This window comes from Eschscholzia californica, unplaced genomic scaffold (assembly GCF_041429995.1).
Source record: "Eschscholzia californica isolate CP2 unplaced genomic scaffold, dmEscCali1.0.p SCAF_4, whole genome shotgun sequence".
NCBI lineage: Eukaryota > Viridiplantae > Streptophyta > Magnoliopsida > Ranunculales > Papaveraceae > Eschscholzia > Eschscholzia californica.
Window position 1 is genome coordinate 14977870 of NW_028238461.1, and position 23106 is coordinate 15000975.

A 23106-nucleotide genomic window follows, 5' to 3' on the forward strand; every position below is an offset into this window, starting at 1 on the left:
AAACAATATATTTACAACGATGTTACTTTGCCCGGCCACAATCTCGGTCGAAACCTGATCAAAATGTGATGGGGTAGGATTTAGAGAGAAATAGTTTTACTTTCTCTAAAAGTCCTGTCCAGCCACATACCCCTCCGGAATTCAGCCCGGATTGTGGCAGGGAGTGAAGAGTCTTCTTTTCATATATCTATTGAAACTGAAAAAGAGTAGAGAAGGAGAGAACACATTAAACATGAACTTTTCAGCTGTGCCATTGAGCAAGCAACTCACTCTTCCTCCAAAACAAAATATAAGACTGTACATCGACACACTTCTCACAAATCAACTACAACGGAATAAAAAACGACCTCTTTCTCTCTCTCGAACAAACATGAAACGGTACGGCTGTACCTACCTGAACAGATGGATAATAATTACAGTAGGTCGTGTCATTGACTGAATCTATTCGCCGTGAGGAGGATCCATGGCAGAAGCGAGTCCGATAGTGAATTGCAATCCTCCATTTTGATCAGATTGTAGCACAATGGCCACGTCTGTTGCTGCCCCAATTGTTTCATCCTGGTTCAACGAATTCACAGACAATACTATAGACGGGTCAATTCTCTTTCATATTATCATCTATATCATCGTCGGTAGCTTAATTTCCCATTCAAATCCACATCCAACCCCTTTTTCAAGTTTGCAGATTTAGTTTAAAAGAAGATATAAGACACAAAATATATTATTATTAACAGTGCTTCTAAGAGATTAACTAACCTCTCTTTGTCTTCGACGTTGGAGAATATTGACGGCCCATGCCATGATATAGCATGGTAAAAGAAACCCGATTGCCCGCAACAAGAACAGCTGTTCAAAATTCATTCAACGTGTTTGAGCAATATAATTAACGACAACCATGAATATCAAATACCAAGAATATGAATTTTATTGTCTTACTGCGACAAAAGTAGCAATATCAGCATCACCATCAACACCAGTAATTGATAATGCATGCCTCAAGAGTAGAAGTGCCACTAACTACGATTAAACATTGACAAATACATTAGGTAAAGAAGAAGACTTTAATCAACAAGACATTCGCAAAAATCGATCATAAATAGTCATTAAAAGTTTAATCTTCAAAACGAACTCACAATTAAAGCGGCCGATCGACAAAATGCAGATCCATTGGTATCTCTAATAGTGTAATCATCGTAGTCGGCCTCTAAGAAATTGCGCCCTGTTCCTGCCATTGCCAAGAGCCGAGGGTCATGCATATCTCTGGCATTGCTAGATATTGTCCAATTTTCACTGCACCACGAATCCGAGAACAAAGAGAACATGGAAGAAAGTAACTCAGTAAGTCGAATAGCCATAAATGACCTAAAAAGGACTAATTACAACTAAGCAGAAAAAAGCAATGCCCTAATCCTGAAATTAGACATGAGAAGCATTTGCCTGATATCTACAGCAGTATCCTGCGAGCGTGGTGGAGTAGGCGTAGGAGTTGGTGCAGTAAAATCAGGCTCGAATGGCTGCACATTAGAATCAGAATGGTTACTGGTATCATCACAACTCAAAAGGTAATGAACTTGAAAGTCATGGTCAAGGATCATTTAAATGCGAATAATCATCAAACTAGATAGAGATTTAGCTCTAACTTTTAGTTCAAATTCGAAGTTAAATTCACTAGTGGGTAGTGTTTAGGCACCTAATCATCAATAACTACATTGATGAAGCTCATGAAAATAGCTCAAGTAAAATGTGACTTATGCAAATTCGTAAAATTCCAACTTCGAAATAAACTAAAAAGAAATACTTTTTCTTAGCTCTTCTTCTTTTTTTCCGCTAAACCCTAATCCATCTTTAAACTTTGAGAAACATGCATTACTTACAATTGAAACCCTTATCTTTAAGCAATACATGATAGTGGTGGCCAACAGTCCGTGTCGACCCGGAAATGCCACGGCAAACCCTGTACAAACCCACCACATCTAGAAACGCCATGGCAACGTCTCAGAGCCGTTGTCATGGCGTGTTAGACACACCACAACTGGCTACCACGGCATGACGCGTTGGACACCACTAATACATGATGGAGATGATGACAAAGAAATGAGAATCTATACCTTCTGGCAGATCTCACAAATTGTATTTCCTTTCTCATTGCACCAACGTTGAACACACTTCCTATGAGCAAACTAGATTTTAAAAAAATAAGATTTTTCAGCTCATTAATCAATTCATAGAGAAAATGCCTCATAATTCAAATACCCAAATATGAAATTAGTCTAAAATAACTTTGAAAACATCGAATTTGAATACCAAGAAAGATTTCAAGAAAGGGTATACCTTCAAACTACCATTACACAAGCATGGATTCTCTAGATTCACCAAGTGATCTTCTTCTTGGCAAATGCGGCACTCTAATATCTGAATTAGTGGTTCATCTTCATCAGGATCATCATTTTTTCCCTCAAATTCAGGAACATTAGGTCCTCTAATGGAAGACAAATTTTCGGGCTTGAGAAGATTATCAACATGCAAAATTATATGATGATCCCCCATTCCTTGATTAAAATTTATCCTTTCACTTGAATTATTTCCACTTGTTCTGTCACACCAAAATCAACAAACAATAATTAGACATGATGCTTCAAAATTCCATCACACTATGGGAATGTTTTTATTTCCGTAGTCAGATCTGAAATCTGAATTGTCTCGAGTCAAATTTCAGACGGTTTGTTTTTGTCCGACTCGTGATGTCTGATTCCTTACACATTCAGGCTGATTTGCGGTCTACTTGAGTCAGACAAGTCAGGTTCAGATACGAAATTTGACTTAAGGTCTGAATTGACTCAAAAGTCGAAATTCTCTCAGAATGTTGTCCGATTGGTTATCACGGTCGATTTGAGTCAGCCAATTCAGATTTAGACGAGTCAGATCTAAACAAACACCACCTATAAGCCACATTTTCAAATTAAAGCTCCCAAATCTGAAATAAAAAGCCACATTTTCAAATTAAAGCTCCCAAATCTGAAATAAAAAGCCACATTTTCAAATTAAAGCTCCCAAATCTGAAATAAAAAGCCACATTTTCAAATTAAAGCTCCCAAATCTGAAATAAAAAGCCACATTTTCAAATTAAAGCTCCCAAATCTGAAATAAAAAAGCCACATTTTCAAATTAAAGCTCCCAAATCTGAAATAAAGCATTTAGAAAACCTTCTAAACCTTTTCGCCGAAGAACCCCAATTGTTGTTCTTCTCCATCTACTGCATTATAAAACCACGAATCAGAGGATAAAGAAATTCAACTCAAAATCTGAAAACTAGAATCATCAAACGGTTATAATGTGTCAATGCCCTAGAAAATCATCATCAAATCCTCTATGAAGAAGTTCACTTTCAAGTCCTAACACTTCAATCTAATGAGTAAACCCTAGAAATTCCCCAATTTCAGAAAGAAAAAAAAACATGCAATTAGAAAAAAAGAAAAAAATGACTTCATATACTTGAGAGAAAGAGAAAATCTAGAGAGAAAGAGAAAATCTAGAGAGAGAGCAGAACAGAACAAAATCTAGGGAGAAAGAAAAAGTGGAGGAGAAAATCTAGAGAGAGAGAGAGAGTAAGTAGAAATGTACTTGGACTGGTCGGGCGAGAAGAAGCTTCTCTTTTCTCGCTCGCTCGCGCGCGGGCTGAGTGTTCATGTACTTGAGTAGTAGGGCCCTCAATTTATAGGTATAAAAACGGTTATCATCGGGTCGGATACTCCGAACCTAATTTAGATTCCGGTAACGGACGTTAACGTTTATAGGTTCTAATTTTGTTGGTATTAGCGCGGTAAACGGACGTTAGTAAATTGTTAACGTTTTTCAGTAATTCTGTCACGTATCAGAGAGAGTTGCGTGACTCTTACTTTTTTTTGTTTCTATGCATGACGGTTAGGTATTTCGTCGTCTTGTTCTCTATTACCAAAATACCCTTGTGCATTATTTAATTTACTTCATTTGATTGTGGGAACAAATGTTGTGTTTACACAATTTCATAAGCACAATTGAGAATTATAGAGCATACATCATCACGGGGTGATAGTCTGATATAGGGGTGTACTCGAGCCGAGCCGAGCCGAGCAGTAAGATGTTCAAGCTCAGTTCGTGTATTTGACTGTCGAGCTCGTTCGAGTAATTGTCCACTTGTTCAAGCTCGGTTCGTATAAGTTTGCTCGAGCTCGAGCTTGCATTGTTTTAAGTCCGTTTATCATAATACTTCAAATTAAAACTTTCTAAATTATCAAAACACTTCAATGATCATTTGTCACATACAATAATAATGATTAATAATTCATATTCCGATAATTTTTTAATAGTTAATATTTCATGTACGAGTTTTAATACTAATACATAATTATGTACTACACAATTATAAGAGTATGTTAAACGAGTTTTTCACGAGTAGCTCGTGATACATTAAAGAATGATCAAACTCGGCTCGTTTACATAAACGAGCTCGATTTTGAGCTCGTGTTAAGCTCGTGCTCGTTAATCTTCGAGTCGAGCACGAGCAATAGTCGAGCCGAGCTCGAGTAGCTCGTTAAGAGCTCGGCTCGTGTACACCCCTAGTCTGATATATCACAGGATGGATTGTGTCTATAACTTCAATGAACTATCTTTAAGTTTCAAGAAATCATTGATTTTCACTTCCGTCTAAAATACAGAAACTGAAAAACGAGAAATGAAAAATAAAAATAAATATTCGTAAAGTGATCGACGAATTTGGTAGTAAGTCGTTTTATGGCAGTTCCGTGTGCCGTTCTTTTTTATGAAAGACCAGATTGGTCCTTCCAGCCATAAGTAACTCTCTATTTCACCGAGTAGAATGCAACAAATTTTTGTGATTCGGCTTCCTTCCTCGATCTTGGGTTGGGTGGACGTTCAGGAGTTATGATACTGGTTGGATTGAAGACCCAAACTCTCACGTTGTGTAATGCTTTCTCTCTAATATTACCATATTCCGACAAATTTTATCTTTAAATACATAAATATTATCTTTAGCTAATGAATAATTAATTAATGATTTAACTAGTTTATTGTGTTAAAAAGTACCGAAAATTATGTTGGCTAAATTTTACGACTACGACAATTTAATATGTTAATCAATCGCAATACAACAAAAATACGATCCCAACCTGTTGTCGGTTTTGGTAAAAATGAAATAATCGGATAAAATTCTTTTTGGTGTTACGAACTAATAGATGTAACAAATATCACACTCTTCCGCTAAAATGGGTAAGCTGTCGGCAACTTGTGTCGTAAACTGTTGGGTTAAGTCTTGCAACGATCGCAACCCTCGTTGTTAGTTTGGAAGTACATCGATAGAAAGATTACAAGAATGCATTAGTTTGTCATAACTAATTATTAAGTTCCTATTTAAATACGTGCGTGTTTATCAGGTTTTACGTCTAATTTAAGTGGTACATTCAAGTCGAATTCTTTAAGTGGTACATTAGATTTATGAAACAAAATAACTTTTTTACTCTTTGAAAATTCGATTAACATCTTACTTTAAATATATGAAAATGTCTAAAAAATGCAGACATAAAATCGAATTAGATTAACAAGAAGATACATTATCATTATTATTATTTTTTGTTGAGAAGAAGGCACATTACTTTCATTTGAAGTAATTTATTATAACAATTACGAGCATATTACTGTGAAAATCAATAACAATAATCAAAGAGAAGAAGGAAAAGGAGAAACATTGTGGAGGCTATAAATCTCATTCAATTAAACTAGGGTTACAACTTAACAAATATATACTAATGATAAAAGACTAAAAGGCCCTTAAAGGGCAAATTACTAAACAACCCCTAACTATTACATATATTATTCTAACACCCTCCATCAAACTCACGATGCGATTTTGAAAAGTATCGAGAGTTTGCTAACTAAGCAACGAAAGCGTGAAACCGAGTGTGACTTGGTGAACAAGTCACTGCTAAACCAAATACTGTAAACTACGACAAAATCGCTAAACCAAAATCCAATACTCGCAACCAAAATCGAAAATCCAATATTGCCCACCAAAATCCAATATTGCCCACCAAAATCCAATATTGCTAAACAACAAAAGGAGAAGAGGAGGAAGAAGATGCAAATGCAATATTGCCCAAAAGAGGAGGAAGAAGATCCAAATGCAATATTTCTCAAAGAGGAGAAGAAGAAGATGCAAATGCAATATTGCCCAAACGAGGAGAAAGAAGATTCAAATGCAATATTGTCCAAAGAGGAGAAGAAGATGCAAATGCAATATTGCCCAAAAGAGGAGGAAGAAGAGTCAAATGCAATATTGCCAACATTCAAATGCAATACTGCCCACAATCCAAATGCAATACTGCCAACATTCAAATGCAGTACTGCTCAAAATTCAAATGTCATACTACCCAGAATCCAAATGCAATACTGCCAATATTCAAATGCAAATCAAAACCGCCAACAAATTCACTACCAACAAGTTCAATGACAAATCCAAAAACCACTTTCAAATTTTTCACTAACACCACCACCTCCAAGTTCCAAAACCACCTTATCAAAAAAACCACTCAAATCAAATCTCAGCCAAACTACCATTCAATACCTCCTACACCATTCAATACTACCATTCAATGCCCACTCAAAACTACCAATCAAATCGAAACTCCCATCCAACCACCTTTTTTTTTTTACACCAAAGATCAAAACAATACCAAACAAACTAGCTAAAGAAATACGAAGAAGAAGTGCGAAGTAACAATACCAGATCTGCAATGAAAAAATAAATTTCCTGCGGAAGCCAAACGGTCCAATGAAGAAAATGATTTTCCAGCTAGCACTCCAACCAAACAAGCCCATGTTCAAATACCACCCTTGTTCAAACTATGTTTCGAATACTGCCTCTTCTTCAAACCAAATTCACCAAAACCACCCTTGTTCAAATAATGGCTCTTCTCAAAACCAGATTTATCAAAACCACCCTTAAAATACAAGTCTCTTAAACCAACCTTCAAATACCAATTCTTCAAAACAACCCAAGCAAATCCAAAATAACGCACCAATCCAACCACTGTAAACCACCTTCTTCTAAACTGCCAACAAATCGCAAACCGCCTAAACAAACTAAACAGTTAAACTGCCTAAACAAACCAATACCGCCAATAAATTTGAATCCCTTCTTTTAACCAAACTAAAATCACCCAACCAAATCAGCCATCTTCTTTCAAAATCCAAAACAACCCAGGTATACCACTTCCCCCTTAATCTTCCCATCCAAAAACGCCATTCGCCAACCTTTTTTTTTTTAACCCAAAAACCAGCCAAGTCCAATCTAATAACCTTCTCCAATCCCCCTTTTCAACTAAATCCTTCCTGGTTTTCTCCTTGACTTCAAAAACCTCTCAAATTCTTTGCTAAAGTACCCACCGAGCCAAACCGCCTTTCAAATCCTAAATACAACTCCTCCAAACTACCCACCAAACCGGTCTACCAAAGAACCAGCCGATCCAAAATCCAAAACCAGCAAAAACCGTCCTGGTTTCTTAAATCAAAACTCAAATCAAATTTTCAGACTACCAACAAATCCTACTAGTAAAACTGTTAATATCTAAAAAAAAAAAAAACCAAAACCACCTTCATCTTCTCCCCTATTCTAACTCAACCCATAGAAAAACTTCATGAACCATGCTCTGATGCCATGTGAAAATCAATAACAATAATCAAAGAGAAGAAGGAAAAGGAGAAACATTGTGGAGGCTATAAATCTCATTCAATTAAACTAGGGTTACAACTTAACAAATATATACTAATGATAAAAGACTAAAAGGCCCTTAAAGGGCAAATTACTAAACAACCCCTAACTATTACATATATTATTCTAACAATTACATCTTGTGATGTATCGAAGTCATTTGATGGGTTTACTCGTGTAGTTCTCTAAGTAGAAAAGCAAAATTAACTTTTATCCATCAAGTAATGTTAGGATACAAGAACAACATACACAATCTAGATAGAAATCCCATATGGTTTCCTGCAATTCGTAGTTAAATGTATCAATATCATCAGAAATACGAACCACAACCCATCACATAAGATTCCTATGGAGAATTTGTTTCATAATTCTTACTCGGTCACATTTATTTATCCACAAATTTTGCTTGGTAAGTTGAGATTGGGGTGGATATTTTAGTAATTTTGAACAAGATGAATAAGCCAAAGCATAAGGATGAGGGATACACGTCAACAAAGATACTCCTATAGAAAGCGACGATGAAAACTGGAAGGCTCCGTTAAATGAAGTAGACGAACACTTGTTTGGAATCTTGGGAATAATCTTTGTCCTTTAACGATCAACAATAAAAGGCTTTCATTGCACTCCACTCTCTTCTTGACATTTTTCGGTTGGGTAATTTTAGTGGTGCTCGGATTGGCGCCCATGTTTCTCGTAGTCTTCCTCTAAATTTACATCTTTACCAACATCTTCTCTTCCATCTTTCTCATGTATCTCTTACTCAACAACAGTTCACCATTGCTCACCACCACCACTATCTCTCTCACATCCACTTCCTTTGTGACAAAGGGGAGGTGGTTGTGAGAGGAGTGCAAAAAAGAAGACAGTGGTCGTTGATGGCTACGGTGATCTTCATTTGTTCCATACAAGACTTGTCAAGTGACTAAAACAAATCAAGAAGGTTTGTGGGTTGGGCCTAGTAATTTAAGCCGTACTCGTATATTTTGTCATCCTTTTTTTAGACAATGACTCTTCAGAGTTTTTACGTTATTATATATCATTGATACATCATGAGAATACAATATGAATTGACAAGCACATACATCGCAATAACATCGACACTTGTGACCTAAAGAACATAGAAAGACCCTTTGAACCCATCTACTACATCAAGGCCCTACACACCACTTGAACAAGTACTACTTAGTTTTATTTACACCATAAATTACATGAGATAATTTACAGGGTAAACTAATGATCGAACCCCATGTCCTCTTAGTCTTCTAGAGAGATGGGAGACTAATTGAGTTATCAGTTGTTGTTTTCGATTAATTATTGTAGCTTTTGTTTTTGCTAAAAAGAGACTGGCTAAGCCTTCGTGAGGGTTGGGCTATCAAGTCTTGGAGTGCCTCTAAAACTAGTCTATTTCATCTAGGTACAACAGAAATCCACATACATTTTACATACATATACGTTTCGTTTATATATAATCCTTCGTGCATATATAATACATTGATACATACACATACAGGTTTCAACTAGAGAGCATCAGCAAGAGGATCCTTATTGGGGTTGTTTTGTTCTTCACCATTACTAAGCAATCGACGAATCTTAAATGAACTTGACGATGAAATTGCATGAACTGGTTTATCTGACACCCTTATTAGGTTATATGACCATGCACCCAATATTGTCCCTAACACAGGCCCAGTCACATAAACCCATATTCCGTTATAGTGGTTGCTCGCTATCGCAGGCCCAATAGTCCTTGCTGGGTTCATGGATCCACCTGATACTGGGCTGAAACAAGACATAATCCAAGATTAACTTAAACATATCTCATGCTATTAAAATATAATGAACTATAATTCAAAAATAAAAAAAATTGACAATATACGTACCCGGCAAGGATTGAAGTTATGCAAACAGCGGAACCAACCGCTATCCCAGCTAATTCACCTATCTATAACAATTACAAGAGATAATATGTACAAGACTTCAATAATATGACAAATTGAAAAGTTTCGTTCACTTTGTTTTTCTCATTTTCAAGAGAATGTAAATATCACATTTACCGCTTTGGTATCGGTTGCAACTGCAGATGTGACAAACATCATTGAAAACGTTACGACTATTTCCATTACTAGAGCTTGAAGATCGGTTCCAGCAGGAGATGTTGTACCGATATTTTTAATTGGGTGAAGTAACACGCGTAGAGTAAACGATGCAACCGTAGCTCCTATTAGTTGAGCTGCTGCGTAAAATGGAACCTAGACAACAATATTAGAATTCAAACTGTAGGAAAATAGGAAAAATATTTATTACGTTTATTTGGTCTTTTTATGTGATTTTTGTTTCTTCTATTAGAGCCATATTGTGACATATATGTAACTCAACAAATATATCTATCACAAATAACAAATAACAGATATTACAGTTGTAACTAGTCCCACATTGGATAGGACGCTAAAGTGTGACGCATTTTAAAAGCAATGTTAAAATGAACAGATATTACAGTTGTAAGTAGTCCCACATTGGATAGGATGCTAAAGTGTGACGCATTTTAAAAGCAATGTTAAAATGAACAGTATCACTAGTTCACATAAGGGTCAATCCAACTCAATCCTATAAGACATTTCGTGCAAGATAGTTTATGTTATGATTATGATACCCACAAAAGGGTATAGCCTATATAATTCCATATAGAAAAGCTAAGAATAATTGAATTTGACCCACCAAGGGTTCAAGAAACAACCTATATGGGTCAGTGTGTTTGGGAAGGAATCAATGCCTTTAATATAGTTAGATGGGAATGGGACCTAACCTTTGTTCCCACCCATGCGTCTATATCTTGGTCATGGAGAATCAAATTGAACCGGGACCGATATTCTTCGGATTCTAATTCCTTACTTCAGAATCGGAATAATAAAAACACGATTTTTCTCTGTTTGTTTCTAAATTCGAATTAACGAACAACAAATCTGGACTTAGAATTCTAAAAAAACCTAATTAGTACAAATATATCATGTAATACTTTTGTTGTTTTCACCTATAAAAAAGTGAGGGTAATGAAGCCAAAATACTCAAATAAACCATTAATTATTTTTGTTTCAATTACCCTATTTATTGGCAAATAGTATAAGGTTTTTGTCATGCAATTAGGATAAAAGTAAGAAAAAAAATGAATAAAAAAGTCTTCGAAAAATACATGTTCTCTAATAAAAAACTACTTGAGTTTTGTATAACGGGTCTGTCTTTTCTTTCTAACTTAGGTGAGAAAATTGATATAGACGACCACATTTCACCCTTGATTTCTCTCTCTTGATTCATTGGGCAAAATCTGATCAACTTTCAATGTGAAATTGGTATATCGCTTTGCAAGCATAAAAAAGAAGATGACGAACGAACAAATATAGATTACATGAGACGTTCTCATGAAAAATAGAAGACGACGATGAATAAAGAGAGAGAGAGGTTATCTGATACCTGTTTCCATGGAAAATGTCGGACGACGGCGAAAGCCAAAGTAACAGCAGGATTCATATGGGCACCGGAAATATGACCCACAGCATATATCATAACAGTAACAATGAGTCCACCAGCAATCGAAGCTCCTAATTTTGACACTCTTTTTTCATCACTTTTACTTAATGCACCCGATCCACATGTCACAAATACCAACATGAATGTCGCTATTATTTCTGCAATCACCTGTTTAGAAAAACAGAATTGTTCAGAGAGAGAGGATTGTTTAAAGAGAGAAAGAGGTGAAAATTAACCTTTTTGAGAAAGCCTTGTGGGTAATGTTTTTGAAATAATTTGGAAATGAAATTGAGTTTTGAAGAAACTTTGGGTCTTGGGTTTTCGACTGACATGATTCTCATCATATTAGAATGGTGCTGATCTTCGATTAAGTCATCTTTGGTGTTTGGATTTGTTTCCATTTCTTTTGGAATTCAGAGGAGAGGAAGAAGAAATATTGAGTGATGAGTTTGAGATGCAAAAGCTGCCTACTAGTTATTAATACTATGTCTTTATTTTTCACTACACTCAAAATTTATGTATACAACAAGAAAAAGAATTGAAAATGACATTTTTATTCTTTAACTCAAACCCAAACTGTGAAATTTGGATTCCATTGGGTCATTGGGTGGTGAAATGTGTGTTTATCTTATTTGGAGATGAGGTTTGAATCTTAAAGGGAGTAATCATTTTTAAAATTCATTTTGGTTGAGTGATCACATGTATATTTTTCTACGGGAAAGACTAGAGTTTGAATATTGATGTTGTAAAAAGAGGGTCATTTTGACATAAGCCCAGTAGACATACATTAAGTCATAATATTTTCTATTCAAAGTTCATTTCTCTCATTAATCTTAATCATTAATCTTAATCAATAATCTAAGATTCCAAGTGGATCTATCAAAAAGAAAGAATTATCTTCATTTTGGGTCCAAAATTAAATTTGTTTTTTTTTTTTTGTTTTTTGTTTTTTTTGCCCTTTACTCCCCCTAGGGAGATGACAATCACCGTAACATCTTATGCTACAGTATGTTAATACCTTTGTCCTCATCTTCGCTGGCAGATAGTTGTTGCACCCATTAGTTCCTCTAAGAGTTTTCATTACAGAAGCAAGATTTGGATTGTCAAAATCAATTGAATAAAAAATTAAAGTGATTGTCTCTAATTTGTTTGCTTGGGACGATCAGATTATCCTTCATCTGAATTATCACGAATTGTCTTGTTATTGCTGAATTCTTTGTCTATAAGTTGTCAATCTAATTTTTTTTGGGTTATTTTATTTTTGGCCCTTAGCTTGAGACCAACTTTTTTTCGACCTCCTATTTTGTAAATTCAAAATTAGCTTCCTTTTTTTTTTTAAATCGTTAGTTAACTTTAACTCTTAGTACTTTTGTTTCCATAATTACCCTTATTCTAAAAAATGAGGCAAAACAGAAATTGCATCTATGTTAGAAAACCAAGTAAACCATAACTTCTTAACAAAAAAAAGTAAACCATAACTTAGAGAGAGAGAGAGAGAGTAGAATGATTATAAATCTCCTTCTCCTTCTTCATCAATTTCAAAAATCTCAAACTCAAAATCAATCAATCTTGGAATTGTTTGCGTTGCCGCATCAATGGCCACAACTTACGAACTTGCAGCGTTTTCAATGCAAAATAAGACGTTGATATTAATGCCACTGCCTAATTCAAACACAGATTTCATCTTTCTCTCTAGAACTTTCTCTCTCTGACAATGTTGGTCGTTTCAGCTCCATAGACAGAGGAAGAGTATATATTGTTTTTCTTAGGTTTACTGAAAGTAGGTAAAGGAGATTAAAGAGAAATTTCAATAAATTTTGTCACGACAAGTCACTCACAGAAATATTTTCTCATACGAAGTAAACTGAATCAGCGACATTGAAGATCTAGTTTATTTGATATTACTACTGAAGTTGATCACCACCACCAACATCATCATCAATTCCACCTCTTTTTTCAATTGAATATCATAGAATCTCCATGAATACTTCATCAAATCTGACCGATTTAGTTAAGACACAAATGAAAGTGGCTTTTTTGATTCCACCATCTTCAAGAATGAATGATCTAACCTTGGATCAAAATTGTGAAGGACGAAGAAGAAAAAAGTAATTTTGTAAATTTAAACTTTAAAGATAACTGACGATTTAAAAACGAAAATCAATTTTAAATTTACGAAAAATAAGTGACCAAAAAAGAAACTGGTCACAAAATAAGGGGGGGGGGGGGGTAGTGGTTGGGGACATTGGGGGACATTTTCATGTCCCCCAATGTCCGTGTTATTGGTTGGGGACATTTCAAATGTCCCCAAATGTCCGTGTTATTGGTTGGGGACATTTCAAATGTCTCCAAATGTCCCCAAATGTCCGTGTTATTGGTTGGAGACATTTCAAATGTCTCCAAATGTCTGTGTTATTCGTTCGGGACACGAAATTAGGGACATTTCAAGACAAATTATTTTTGGGGACATTTGGAGACATTTTAGTGTAAATTTGGAGAGCTTTTGGAGAGAAAATGTCTCTCAAAATATGGAAGACACTTGGGGACATTTGAGTAAGGAAGATAATAAAAATAATTATTATTACCAAATCATATTATAATAATATTATCTTATTATTATATTACTATATTATTGTATTATTATTATTATTATATTATTATTATTATTATATTATTATTATTATTATTATTATTATTATTATTATTATTATTATATATTTGAGAAAGGAAGGTAATAAAAATAATTATTATTATCAAATCATATTATTATATTATTATAATATTATCTTATTATTATATTACTATATTATTGTATTATTATTATTATTATTATTATTATTATTATTATATTATTATTATTATTATTATTATTATTATTATTATTATTATTATTATTATTATATATTTGAGTAAGGAAGGTAATAAAAATAATTATTATTATCAAATCATATTATTATATTATTATAATATTATCTTATTATTATATTACTATATTATTGTATTATTATTACATTATATTATACTATATTATATTATATTATATTATATTATATTATATTATATTATATTATATTATATTATATTATATTACATTATATTATATTATATTATATTATATTATATTATATTATATTATATTAACATTTAACTATATTAAATAATAAATATTTACCAATTGTCCATCAATGTCCACAGATATCTACAGATGTCTACGAAAGTCGAAAAGTATATATTTGGAAATATTAATTAATTTTTTTATTTCATATGGTAAGACAGTAATAATATTAAAAATAATAAATATCAACTAAATATCTATCAATGTCCACAGATATTCACGGATGTCTACGAAAGTCGAAAAATATATTTTCAAAGTAGTAGGGCAAATTTATTTCGTATGATTAGACAATAATGATTACATTAAAATAATAAATGTCTACCAACTGCCATCAATGTCCTCAGATATCCACAGATGTCCACAAAAGTCGAAAAATATATTATTGAAACATGAGTACAAATATATTATTTCATATGGTTTGACAATAATAATAATATTAAAATAATAAATGTCTACCAATTATCCTTCAATGATGAGATAATAATAATAATAATAATAATAATAATAATAATAATAATAATAATAAATAATAATAATAATAATAATAATAATAATAATAATAATAATAATAATAATATCCACTACACATTTTGCCCATGGATTCAATATGTTGAAATGTCCCCAGGACATTTTGTCTATGAACCAAATGTCTTGAAATGTCTCTGAGACATTTTGTCTATGAATCAAATGTCCTGAAATGTCCATAAAGACATTTTGTCTACGGACAAATGTCCCGAAATGTCTTGAAATGTCTCTGGAACATTTTGTCTCTGAGTGTCCTCCAATGTCCTGAACCACTACCCCCCCCCTAAGAGTCCAAAAAGTAAATAACTCTTTCCTATGGAGTGGAAACTACCCACGTTTTCATGAAATAACAAAATAAAGACGTGGGTCAACCAATAAACGTGGGACCTCCTAGTTTATACCTCTTATAGACAGTAACCACCGTACCCTAAACAAAGAAAATACGTAAGCCTTTTTCCCCCTCTTTCTACTTCTCTCTCTCTAACTGTACTCACCTATAAAAGTTCACTTCTAGGGTTTCTAATACGCCCTCTCTCCTTCCTCCGTTCCCACTCTTCTTTCTCTCTCTAGATTTTTTCAGAGCCCTCGAAGAAGATATGGCTGAAGTAGTTCCTGAGATTCCTCAAACAGCTACTACCGAAGAAAACATGGAAGTAGAAACCGAAGATCAAACCTCAAAACCAAACGGTGATTCAAAACGATCGAGAGAAGAAGAACAAAACGGGGATGAAAATCAAGAAGAAAAAGATGGTGCTTCAAAGAAACAAAAGGTTGAAAAATCGGTTGAGGAAGAAAGGCTTGAAAAGGGTCAAGGAACAGAGGAAGAAGATGAGAAAATGTCTGAACCTGTTAATCTTGGACCGAAGAAATTTAATACTTCGATTGAGATGTTTGATTATTTTCACAAGTTTATTCATTACTGGCCTCCTAACCTTGATGTCAACAAGGTATAATTTTTCTCACAATCTTTTACTAAACCCTAATTCGTCATGAGTATTTTATAATTCATATATCAATCTGTTTTTTTTATATTAAAGGTGGGAACTTTAGCAACATAGGAATCAAGGTTAGGGTTTTGATGAACTTGCTTAATTTGTATAGCAAAAGATTATAGCAGGTTTATTGAAATGATAGAATCTCAGTAAAAAAGTGTAGCAAAAAAACTTGTTTTAAACAAGAAATGGTCAATAACAGTCTAGGGTTTTTCAAATTTTTAGTTCATTTGATGCTAAATAGTTGAACCATTGATTTAAGTAGAAGTTGCCCAAATCTGTTTCTTATAAGTTAAGAGTTGTCAAACTAGTTGGAGATTGAAGTCAAGTCTGGCCAATTGAGCTTAAGCTGTTCTTTTTTAGGAAATACCAACTGTTTATGGTTCTAATTTAGCAGTGTTTAATTCCCATTTTCCAATTTTTCGGATTTAATATCTTAGGCCATTGAATTCAAGGAATTTTTTAGAACAGGGAAGACAGAAATCCATGTTATATTGTTAGTTTTTCTTCACGAGCACGAGGGAATTATTTTCTGTAATACCCATTTGAATAGATATAAATTGGCTAAAAGATGGAAGAGTTGGATGTTCTAACCAGACGCGAAGTATAGTTTGTGTTCCCTCTCTGTTTCGCAACTCTTTACATGGTGGAATAAAACCCTGAACCGACTTAATTGATAACCATTCATGGAATTGATCAAAGAAGAACGGAGGGCTAACAAAATCTACTCAGAGACACCTACTTTATATCTTTTGGGGTTTGCTGTAAGGCCATTTTTAGTTGGAAGTAAATGATCGTGTCAGCCAATTGGCCCTCAATATATCTATATTATACTACATTCTTAGTTTATCATCATTAGTACCTTCAACTTGTTTCAGTTTTTTATCATTATTTTATTGATTGATAATTGATCGATTGGTACTGCTTTTTTTACTCGCAGTACGAGTACATGATCTTGCTTGACTTGCTCAAGAAGGGACACACAGAGTCAGACAAGAAGATTGGAGGAGGGATTAAAGCCTTCCAAATCCGATATCACCCAATGTGGAAAAGTCGCTGCTTCTTTCTCATTAGGGAAGATGAATCTGTGGATGACTTTAGTTTCAGGAAGTGTGTTGATCACATACTACCTTTGCCTGAAAACATGAAAGTAAACCAAGATGCTAACAAAGGACTGGGTGGTGGTGGCCGTGGAGGTAGAGGTGGAGGCCGTGGAGGCAGAGGTGGAGGCGGTGGTGGAAGGAGAGGTGGTGGTGGCCGTGGAAGAGGTGGCCGATCTAGAAACTAAGCTGAAGAAGTTCACATCACCATGAGTTCCTAAACTGGTTTAATTTGTGCTCTGGAGGTAGCTAGTATTTTATTTATAATTCTTGCTTTATAGGACGTGTTGAGACAAATTTAAGTTATTAATCCCAATTTTGACTATTCCGAATTGAGTATTCGATTATCGTGGTTGAAGTTTTCTCTTCCTACTTGTACCAGATGAAGGATGTGGTTCTCAAATTTAAGAGAACAGTTATATGTGCTTAATTGTTGCTAGGGTTGTTTCGTGACAGATTGGAACAAAACTCTAAGCAGCAAAAATCGTGCTCATTTTCAGGCCTTGGGGCATATTACTCAGGGGCATTTGCATGTTTAAGCTTGTCTGGTTGGATGAGGTTGTTCATATTTCTGTATGGAAGGTGGATATTGATATGGGTGTTAGCTACATTAGGATCCATAGGTCAACTGGCCCTGTCGGCCAGAAATGGTCCGGCACCGCCCGTTTATGAGGCGACGACCCGTGACGTGGAGGGTCTGGCACTTCAAGTTTAGAGGACAAATTTTCGTTTTGGCACCCTGTGCGTATTTCTTAGTCACTTTAACACCATAATTTTTCTCTCCTTTTTTATCGTTCTATTTTGTGCCCTTGATTAGGCGTGAAACTGTCCTGGGTGCCCTATTTTGTGCCCTGATTAGGCGTGAAACTGTCCTGGGTGCCCTTGAGATCTGCTCTTTGTATGACCCCATCAGCAAAAGAAAAGAAAAACTCTCATCTTCTTCCCCCCTCTTCTCCTTCGTTTTTGTGACCACTACCACCACCATCTAGAAACTGAAACGAAAAGGTGGTTTATTTAATCTCATTGAAAAACCACCCAAGATATTCATTCAATAATCTGTACGATTCAATTTTCCAAAATGGTTTTCAGGAAAAGATATCTTTTGCTGTTGACTAAAGGAAGAAAAAGGCCACTGTTTTGGGGAAAGCATAAAAGTTTCCGGGAAGACGGTGGAAACCTAAAAGAACCAAACCAAACGCACCTTATAAGTCGCTGGGAAAAAGTCGCCGGCCGGATTTGCCAGCGACGGGCGCCGACTTCATCATTTTATCTCTCCCCTTTCTCCCTCTCTTCTGTTTCTCTCTCTTCTCCCTCTCTTCTCTCTTTCTTCTCTCTCTCTTCTCCCTCTCTTCTCTCTGTCTCCGGCGAAGGGGGTCGGAGCTCGTCTGGTTTGAACAGACCAGACTCGCCTGGTCTGAAGAGACCTAACTCACCTGGTTTGTTCAAACCAGACGAGCTCCGGCAAAGAGGGACCTACCCTTCGCCGGAGATGGAGAGGAAAAAAAAAAAATTTGTCGCCGGAAATGGTGGAATTCGCCGGAGATGGTGGAAGCCGCCGGAGATGATAGCTGCAGGTGAAAGAAAGAAGAAGGTGAAATGTGTTAAGGATTTGGTTGTTTGGAGGAACCAAAAAATTTTAAGTAAATTTTTTTTGTTTCCACCCAAAACTTCACACCCCGAAATTTTTTTTATTTCCTCGTAACACCGGCCAAGAAAAAATAGGACAATACTGCAAGCTGCGCATCTTTATAGGGTCATTTTGGTGAGTTGGTCATTTTTATGGGGCAAAATGGAATTATTCTTATTTCATATGCAAGTTCAATTCATCAAGTAACGGATATATTTCAGCATAGTCTACTAATAAATCATCCCCAGATAGAAACTTATGGACTGAACCACCTATCTCGATGCAACTCTCCCCTGCCGTTTTCTTCAAACCTCCTTCTCTCATTACCTTCCTCACACTCCTTGCTTTATCCCATAACCCAACCTCGGCGTACATGTTAGCAACCATCACGAGATTTCCGCTCCTCCTAGGTTCCAACTCCATCAACATATTCATCACTTTCTCAGCGACCCAGCTACTACCACTAGCGTCATGGATTTTGCAAGCACTAAGCAAAGTCCGCAACACAATGGGATATGGCTCAATGGGCATGTTTGAAATGAAAGAATAAGCCTCTAAAAGTTTACCAGATCGACATAAGATATCCACCATTGCACCATAATGTGGCGTTACAGGTTGAATTCTGTAAACGTCGACCATCTCTCGAAAGAATTTGTACCCGTCTTCGACCAGTCCTGAATGGCTACAAGCACAAAGAACTCCAAGAAAAGTTACATAATTAGGTCTAATTGAGCTAGTCTTCATCTTGGTGAAGAGTTTGAGGGCCTCATTTGCAAAACCATGGCGGGCTAACCCCATGATCATTGCACTCCAAGTCCATACATTTTTCACAGACATTCTATCAAACAGTGACTGTGCACGATCTACAGCTCCACACTTCGCGTACATGTCGAGTAGAGCTGTACCTAATCGACAACTTATGGCTAACCCTTTTTCGATTACTTGACAATGAACCCATTTTCCTAAACTCAAGTTCCCAAGCTCAGCACAAGCAGAAAGCAAGAGCACCATCGTACCTTCATCCGGCTCAAACCCAGAAACTCTCATCCTAGCAAAAAGCATAATTGATTCATCTAACACTGAATTTTCAACACAAGCAGTAATAATAGCATTCCAAGAAACTACATTTCTAAGAGACATTAAATCAAACACTTTTCGAGCATCATGAATCTGTTTACAAGAACCATAGAAATGAATCAATGTGCTCTGAATATAAACATTGAAATCAAACCCACTCTTAACAATCTCAACCTGAACCTGTTTCCCTTCTTTAAGTGCTGAAATCTTGGCACAAGCTTTGAGTAAGAAAGGGAAAGTAAAATCTATAGGTCTAATTCCTCTGTTACGCATTTCGACGAAAACCAATATTGAATTTCTGGGTGAATTACTGGTTGAATAACCTCTAATCAGATTGTTCCAAGAAGTGGGTAATGGATCAAAAGAACGATAGAGTAAAGTTTGAGCATAATCTAAGTTCCCAAATGGGGACAAAGTACAAATCCGGAGGATTTCTGTTACTATTTGTGAATCTGTTTGAAGACCAGAGATATGAAGGTGAGCGTGAATTTGATTCAATTGCTTCATGGAAGAACAATCGTTTAGGAGGGAGAGGCATTGTTGTTTGTTAGAGGGAGAATTCAAATTATGGTTAAAGTTGGTTAATAGGGAGAAACGACGAGCCGTTGGACTTAGAAATCTACCCATGCCGTTGGTCTATGCTCACAAAGGCCATGTTTTGGGCAAAGCAAAAATATTTTGGAAAAATAGTCTTAAAATAAATCCGGACTATTGTAAAATAAACCATTTTCTTCCATTTCCATTTGACAAGCTTTCAGCGCTTAGATTATGCATTGGAAATAAAATTTATCACTAGTTCATCATTGAAGCCATTTCTACCGAGAGAGATCAAATCGTAAAAGAAACTGAATGTTTCGTCATCTGATTAAGCTTCATTTTAGCTTCTCTCTAGAACAATAATTGTTACATGTATCAAGACTAACTCCATTCTCCTTTGACGAATCTGTTTGTCCATTTTATAGTATAACATAGACGATCTTTGGAAGTTCTTTTGAAATATATTTCATTGTCAAGTAATCGAAAAATGGGTCCATTTCCCCTTTAGAGAAATCAAGAATGCAACTTCGCTAGTAGTCTTCAAGAATGTCGAAACCTGCTACCCGTGTATCTGTTCATTCATTAAGGCCATTTTAGGGCACTTGAAAGAAATCTGATGGCCAGGAATAACAATTCCGTAAATGTGATTCATAGTAATCAGAGTACCTTACAATATTGTTTGGTTTGTCAGAGAGTTGATGATGATTCCAATGGAGAGGGATTCGTAAAGTAACCTCCCACTGGGTTTGGGGTCCCTCTTCCAAAGAGATGCCTAATCAACTTAGACAATGCAATTACTGATGAATTTCAACGCACAAAAAACATCATTACCGAACGGGATTCTTGTTAATGTAGCATTCCATTCCTGCCAGCCAAACATGACCTAGCGAGATCACACTCAATCAAATATCAACTCCGACCCCCCGACATTGATATCGAGAAACAAATTCAGTAATTTCCAATCATATGTTTCATGTGCAAGTTCAATTCATCAAGTAATGGATATATCCCAGCATAATCAACTAGCGAATCATCCCCAGATAAGAACCTGTGAATAGAACCATTTAGCTCGATACAACTCTCTCCTGCCATTTTCTTCAACCCTCCTTCTCTCATTACCTTCCTCACACTCTTTGCTTCATCCCATAACCCAACCTCGGCATACATGTTAGCAACCATCACGAAATTCCCGCTCCTTCTAGGTTCCAACTCCAACAACTTCTTCATCACCTTCTCACCGACCCCGCTACTACCATTAACATCATGGATGTTACAGGCACTGAGCAAAGTCCGTAACACGATCGGATCTGGGGAAATGGGCATGTTCAAAATGAAAGTATAAGCCTCAAGAAGATGACCAGATCGACTTAAGATATCCACCATTGCACCATAATGTGTCATCGTAGGTTGAATTCCGTAGACGTCAACCATCTCGTGAAAGAATTTATACCCGTCTTCGACCCGTCCCGAATGGCTACAAGCACAAAGAACTCCAAGAAAAGTTACATAGTTAGGGTGAATTGAAGTAGTCTTCATTTTGGTGAACAGTTTGAGAGCTTCATTTGCCAAACCATGCTGAGCTAACCCCAATATCATTGCACTCCAAGTCCATACATTTCTAACAGGCATCCTATCAAACAAAGATCGTGCACGATCTACAGCTCCACACTTGGCATACATGTCGACAAGCGCCGTACCCAGTTGACAATTTATCAACAACCCTTTTTCTATCACTTGACAATGAACCCATTTCCCTAAACTCAAGTTTCCAAGCTCCGCACAAGCAGATAGCAAGATCACCATAGTAGCTTCATCTGGCTCAAACCAAGAAACTCTCATCCTAGCGAAAAGCATAATTGATTCATCTAACACTGAATTCTCAACACAAGCAGTAATAATAGCATTCCAAGAAACTACAGTTTTAAGAGACATTAAATCAAACACTTTTCGAGCATCATGAATCTGTTTACAAGACCCATAGAAATGAATCAATGTATTCTGAACATAAACATTCAAATCCAACCCACTCTTCAAAATCTCAACCTGAATCTGCTTCCCTTCTTTAAGTGCTGAAAGCTTAGCACAAGCTTTGAGTAAGAAAGGGAAAGTAAAATCGTTAGGTCTAATTCCTCTGTTACGCATTTCGAGGAACACCAATATTGAATTTTTGGGTGAATTACTAATTGAATAAGCTCTAATCAGATCGTTCCAAGAAGTGGGTAATGGATTAAAAGAACGATAGAGTAAAGTTTGAGCATAATCTAAGTTTCCAAACGGGGATAAGGTACAAAATTGGAGGATCTTTGTTACTATCAGTGGATCTGTTTGAAGACCGGAGGTATGGAGGTGAGAGTGAATTTGGTTTAACTCTTTCATGGAAGAACAATCGTTTAGGAGGGAGAGGCATTTTTGTTTCTTAGAGGGAGAATTCAAATTATGGTTAAAGTTGGTTGGGAGGTAGAGACGATGAGCCGTTGGACTTGGAAATCTACCCATGCCATCAGTCTGTCACAAAAATGAGTGGGTTTTTGCAAGAAAACAAGGTTAATTCCTTTTAGACCCCCGAGTGTGACCAACATGACCTTTTGGCCCCACACATTAACCAACATCTTATCATTCCGTTGTCGATCACAGGTGCATCTCAATCAAATGAAGAAAGAGGGGATTATTTCTCTTCTAAATCTGACGAGGACCGACTTTTCTTGTCTTTACTAGCTAGAGTAATCGAATACAATTAGCTAGTAACGAGAGCCTCGAGATTCCAAAAGTTGGGTGTGTCACAATTGGAGCAAATACTACAACCAAAACACAAACCCAACCTAAATGAATCCATTTCTTACACTTCCAGT

At 35.8% G+C, this 23106-nt stretch overlaps 4 protein-coding genes and 1 pseudogene across 12 annotated transcripts; 1 reads left to right on the top strand and 4 right to left on the bottom strand.

The window, feature by feature from the left end:
* Window positions 1–229: 229 nt before the first annotated feature.
* LOC147543069 (uncharacterized) lies at window positions 230–3685 on the bottom strand. 8 transcript variants are annotated; one of them, XM_086637536.1, is made up of 9 exons: window positions 3622–3685; window positions 3213–3253; window positions 2332–2593; window positions 2109–2180; window positions 1438–1514; window positions 1134–1290; window positions 937–1017; window positions 757–846; window positions 230–558 (listed from the first exon to the last, which is right to left on the bottom strand). In XM_086637536.1, the coding sequence occupies exons 2-9, from the start codon at window positions 3248–3250 to the stop codon at window positions 442–444; spliced, it is 894 nt and encodes a 297-aa protein (XP_086493662.1). In that variant the 5' UTR covers window positions 3251–3253; window positions 3622–3685; the 3' UTR covers window positions 230–441. The 8 variants fall into 8 exon arrangements, with proteins under 8 accessions (XP_086493662.1, XP_086493666.1, XP_086493659.1 ...); XM_086637540.1 differs by having other exon boundaries at window positions 230–584; XM_086637533.1 differs by having other exon boundaries at window positions 3204–3253.
* Window positions 3686–9147: 5462 nt separating this feature from the next.
* Window positions 9148–11771, bottom strand: LOC147543070 (aquaporin NIP2-1-like). The gene is made up of 5 exons (XM_086634996.1): window positions 11521–11771; window positions 11228–11452; window positions 9817–10011; window positions 9643–9704; window positions 9148–9541 (listed from the first exon to the last, which is right to left on the bottom strand). The coding sequence occupies exons 1-5, from the start codon at window positions 11683–11685 to the stop codon at window positions 9280–9282; spliced, it is 909 nt and encodes a 302-aa protein (XP_086491122.1). The 5' UTR covers window positions 11686–11771; the 3' UTR covers window positions 9148–9279.
* Window positions 11772–15348: 3577 nt separating this feature from the next.
* Window positions 15349–17355, top strand: LOC147543071 (DCL-like protein). Its single transcript, XM_086637458.1, has 2 exons — window positions 15349–15871; window positions 16857–17355. Exons 1-2 carry the CDS (start codon window positions 15521–15523, stop codon window positions 17202–17204), a joined length of 699 nt encoding a protein of 232 aa, XP_086493584.1. The 5' UTR covers window positions 15349–15520; the 3' UTR covers window positions 17205–17355.
* Window positions 17356–18790: 1435 nt separating this feature from the next.
* Window positions 18791–20347, bottom strand: LOC147543073 (pentatricopeptide repeat-containing protein At2g36730-like). Its single transcript, XM_086638054.1, has one exon. It carries the CDS (start codon window positions 20345–20347, stop codon window positions 18818–18820), a length of 1530 nt encoding a protein of 509 aa, XP_086494180.1. The 3' UTR covers window positions 18791–18817.
* On the bottom strand, window positions 18791–22753 carry LOC147543072 (pentatricopeptide repeat-containing protein At2g36730 pseudogene; annotated as a pseudogene). Its single transcript, XR_015224186.1, has one exon. The product of XR_015224186.1 is annotated as a pentatricopeptide repeat-containing protein At2g36730 pseudogene (transcript).
* Window positions 22754–23106: the final 353 nt, after the last annotated feature.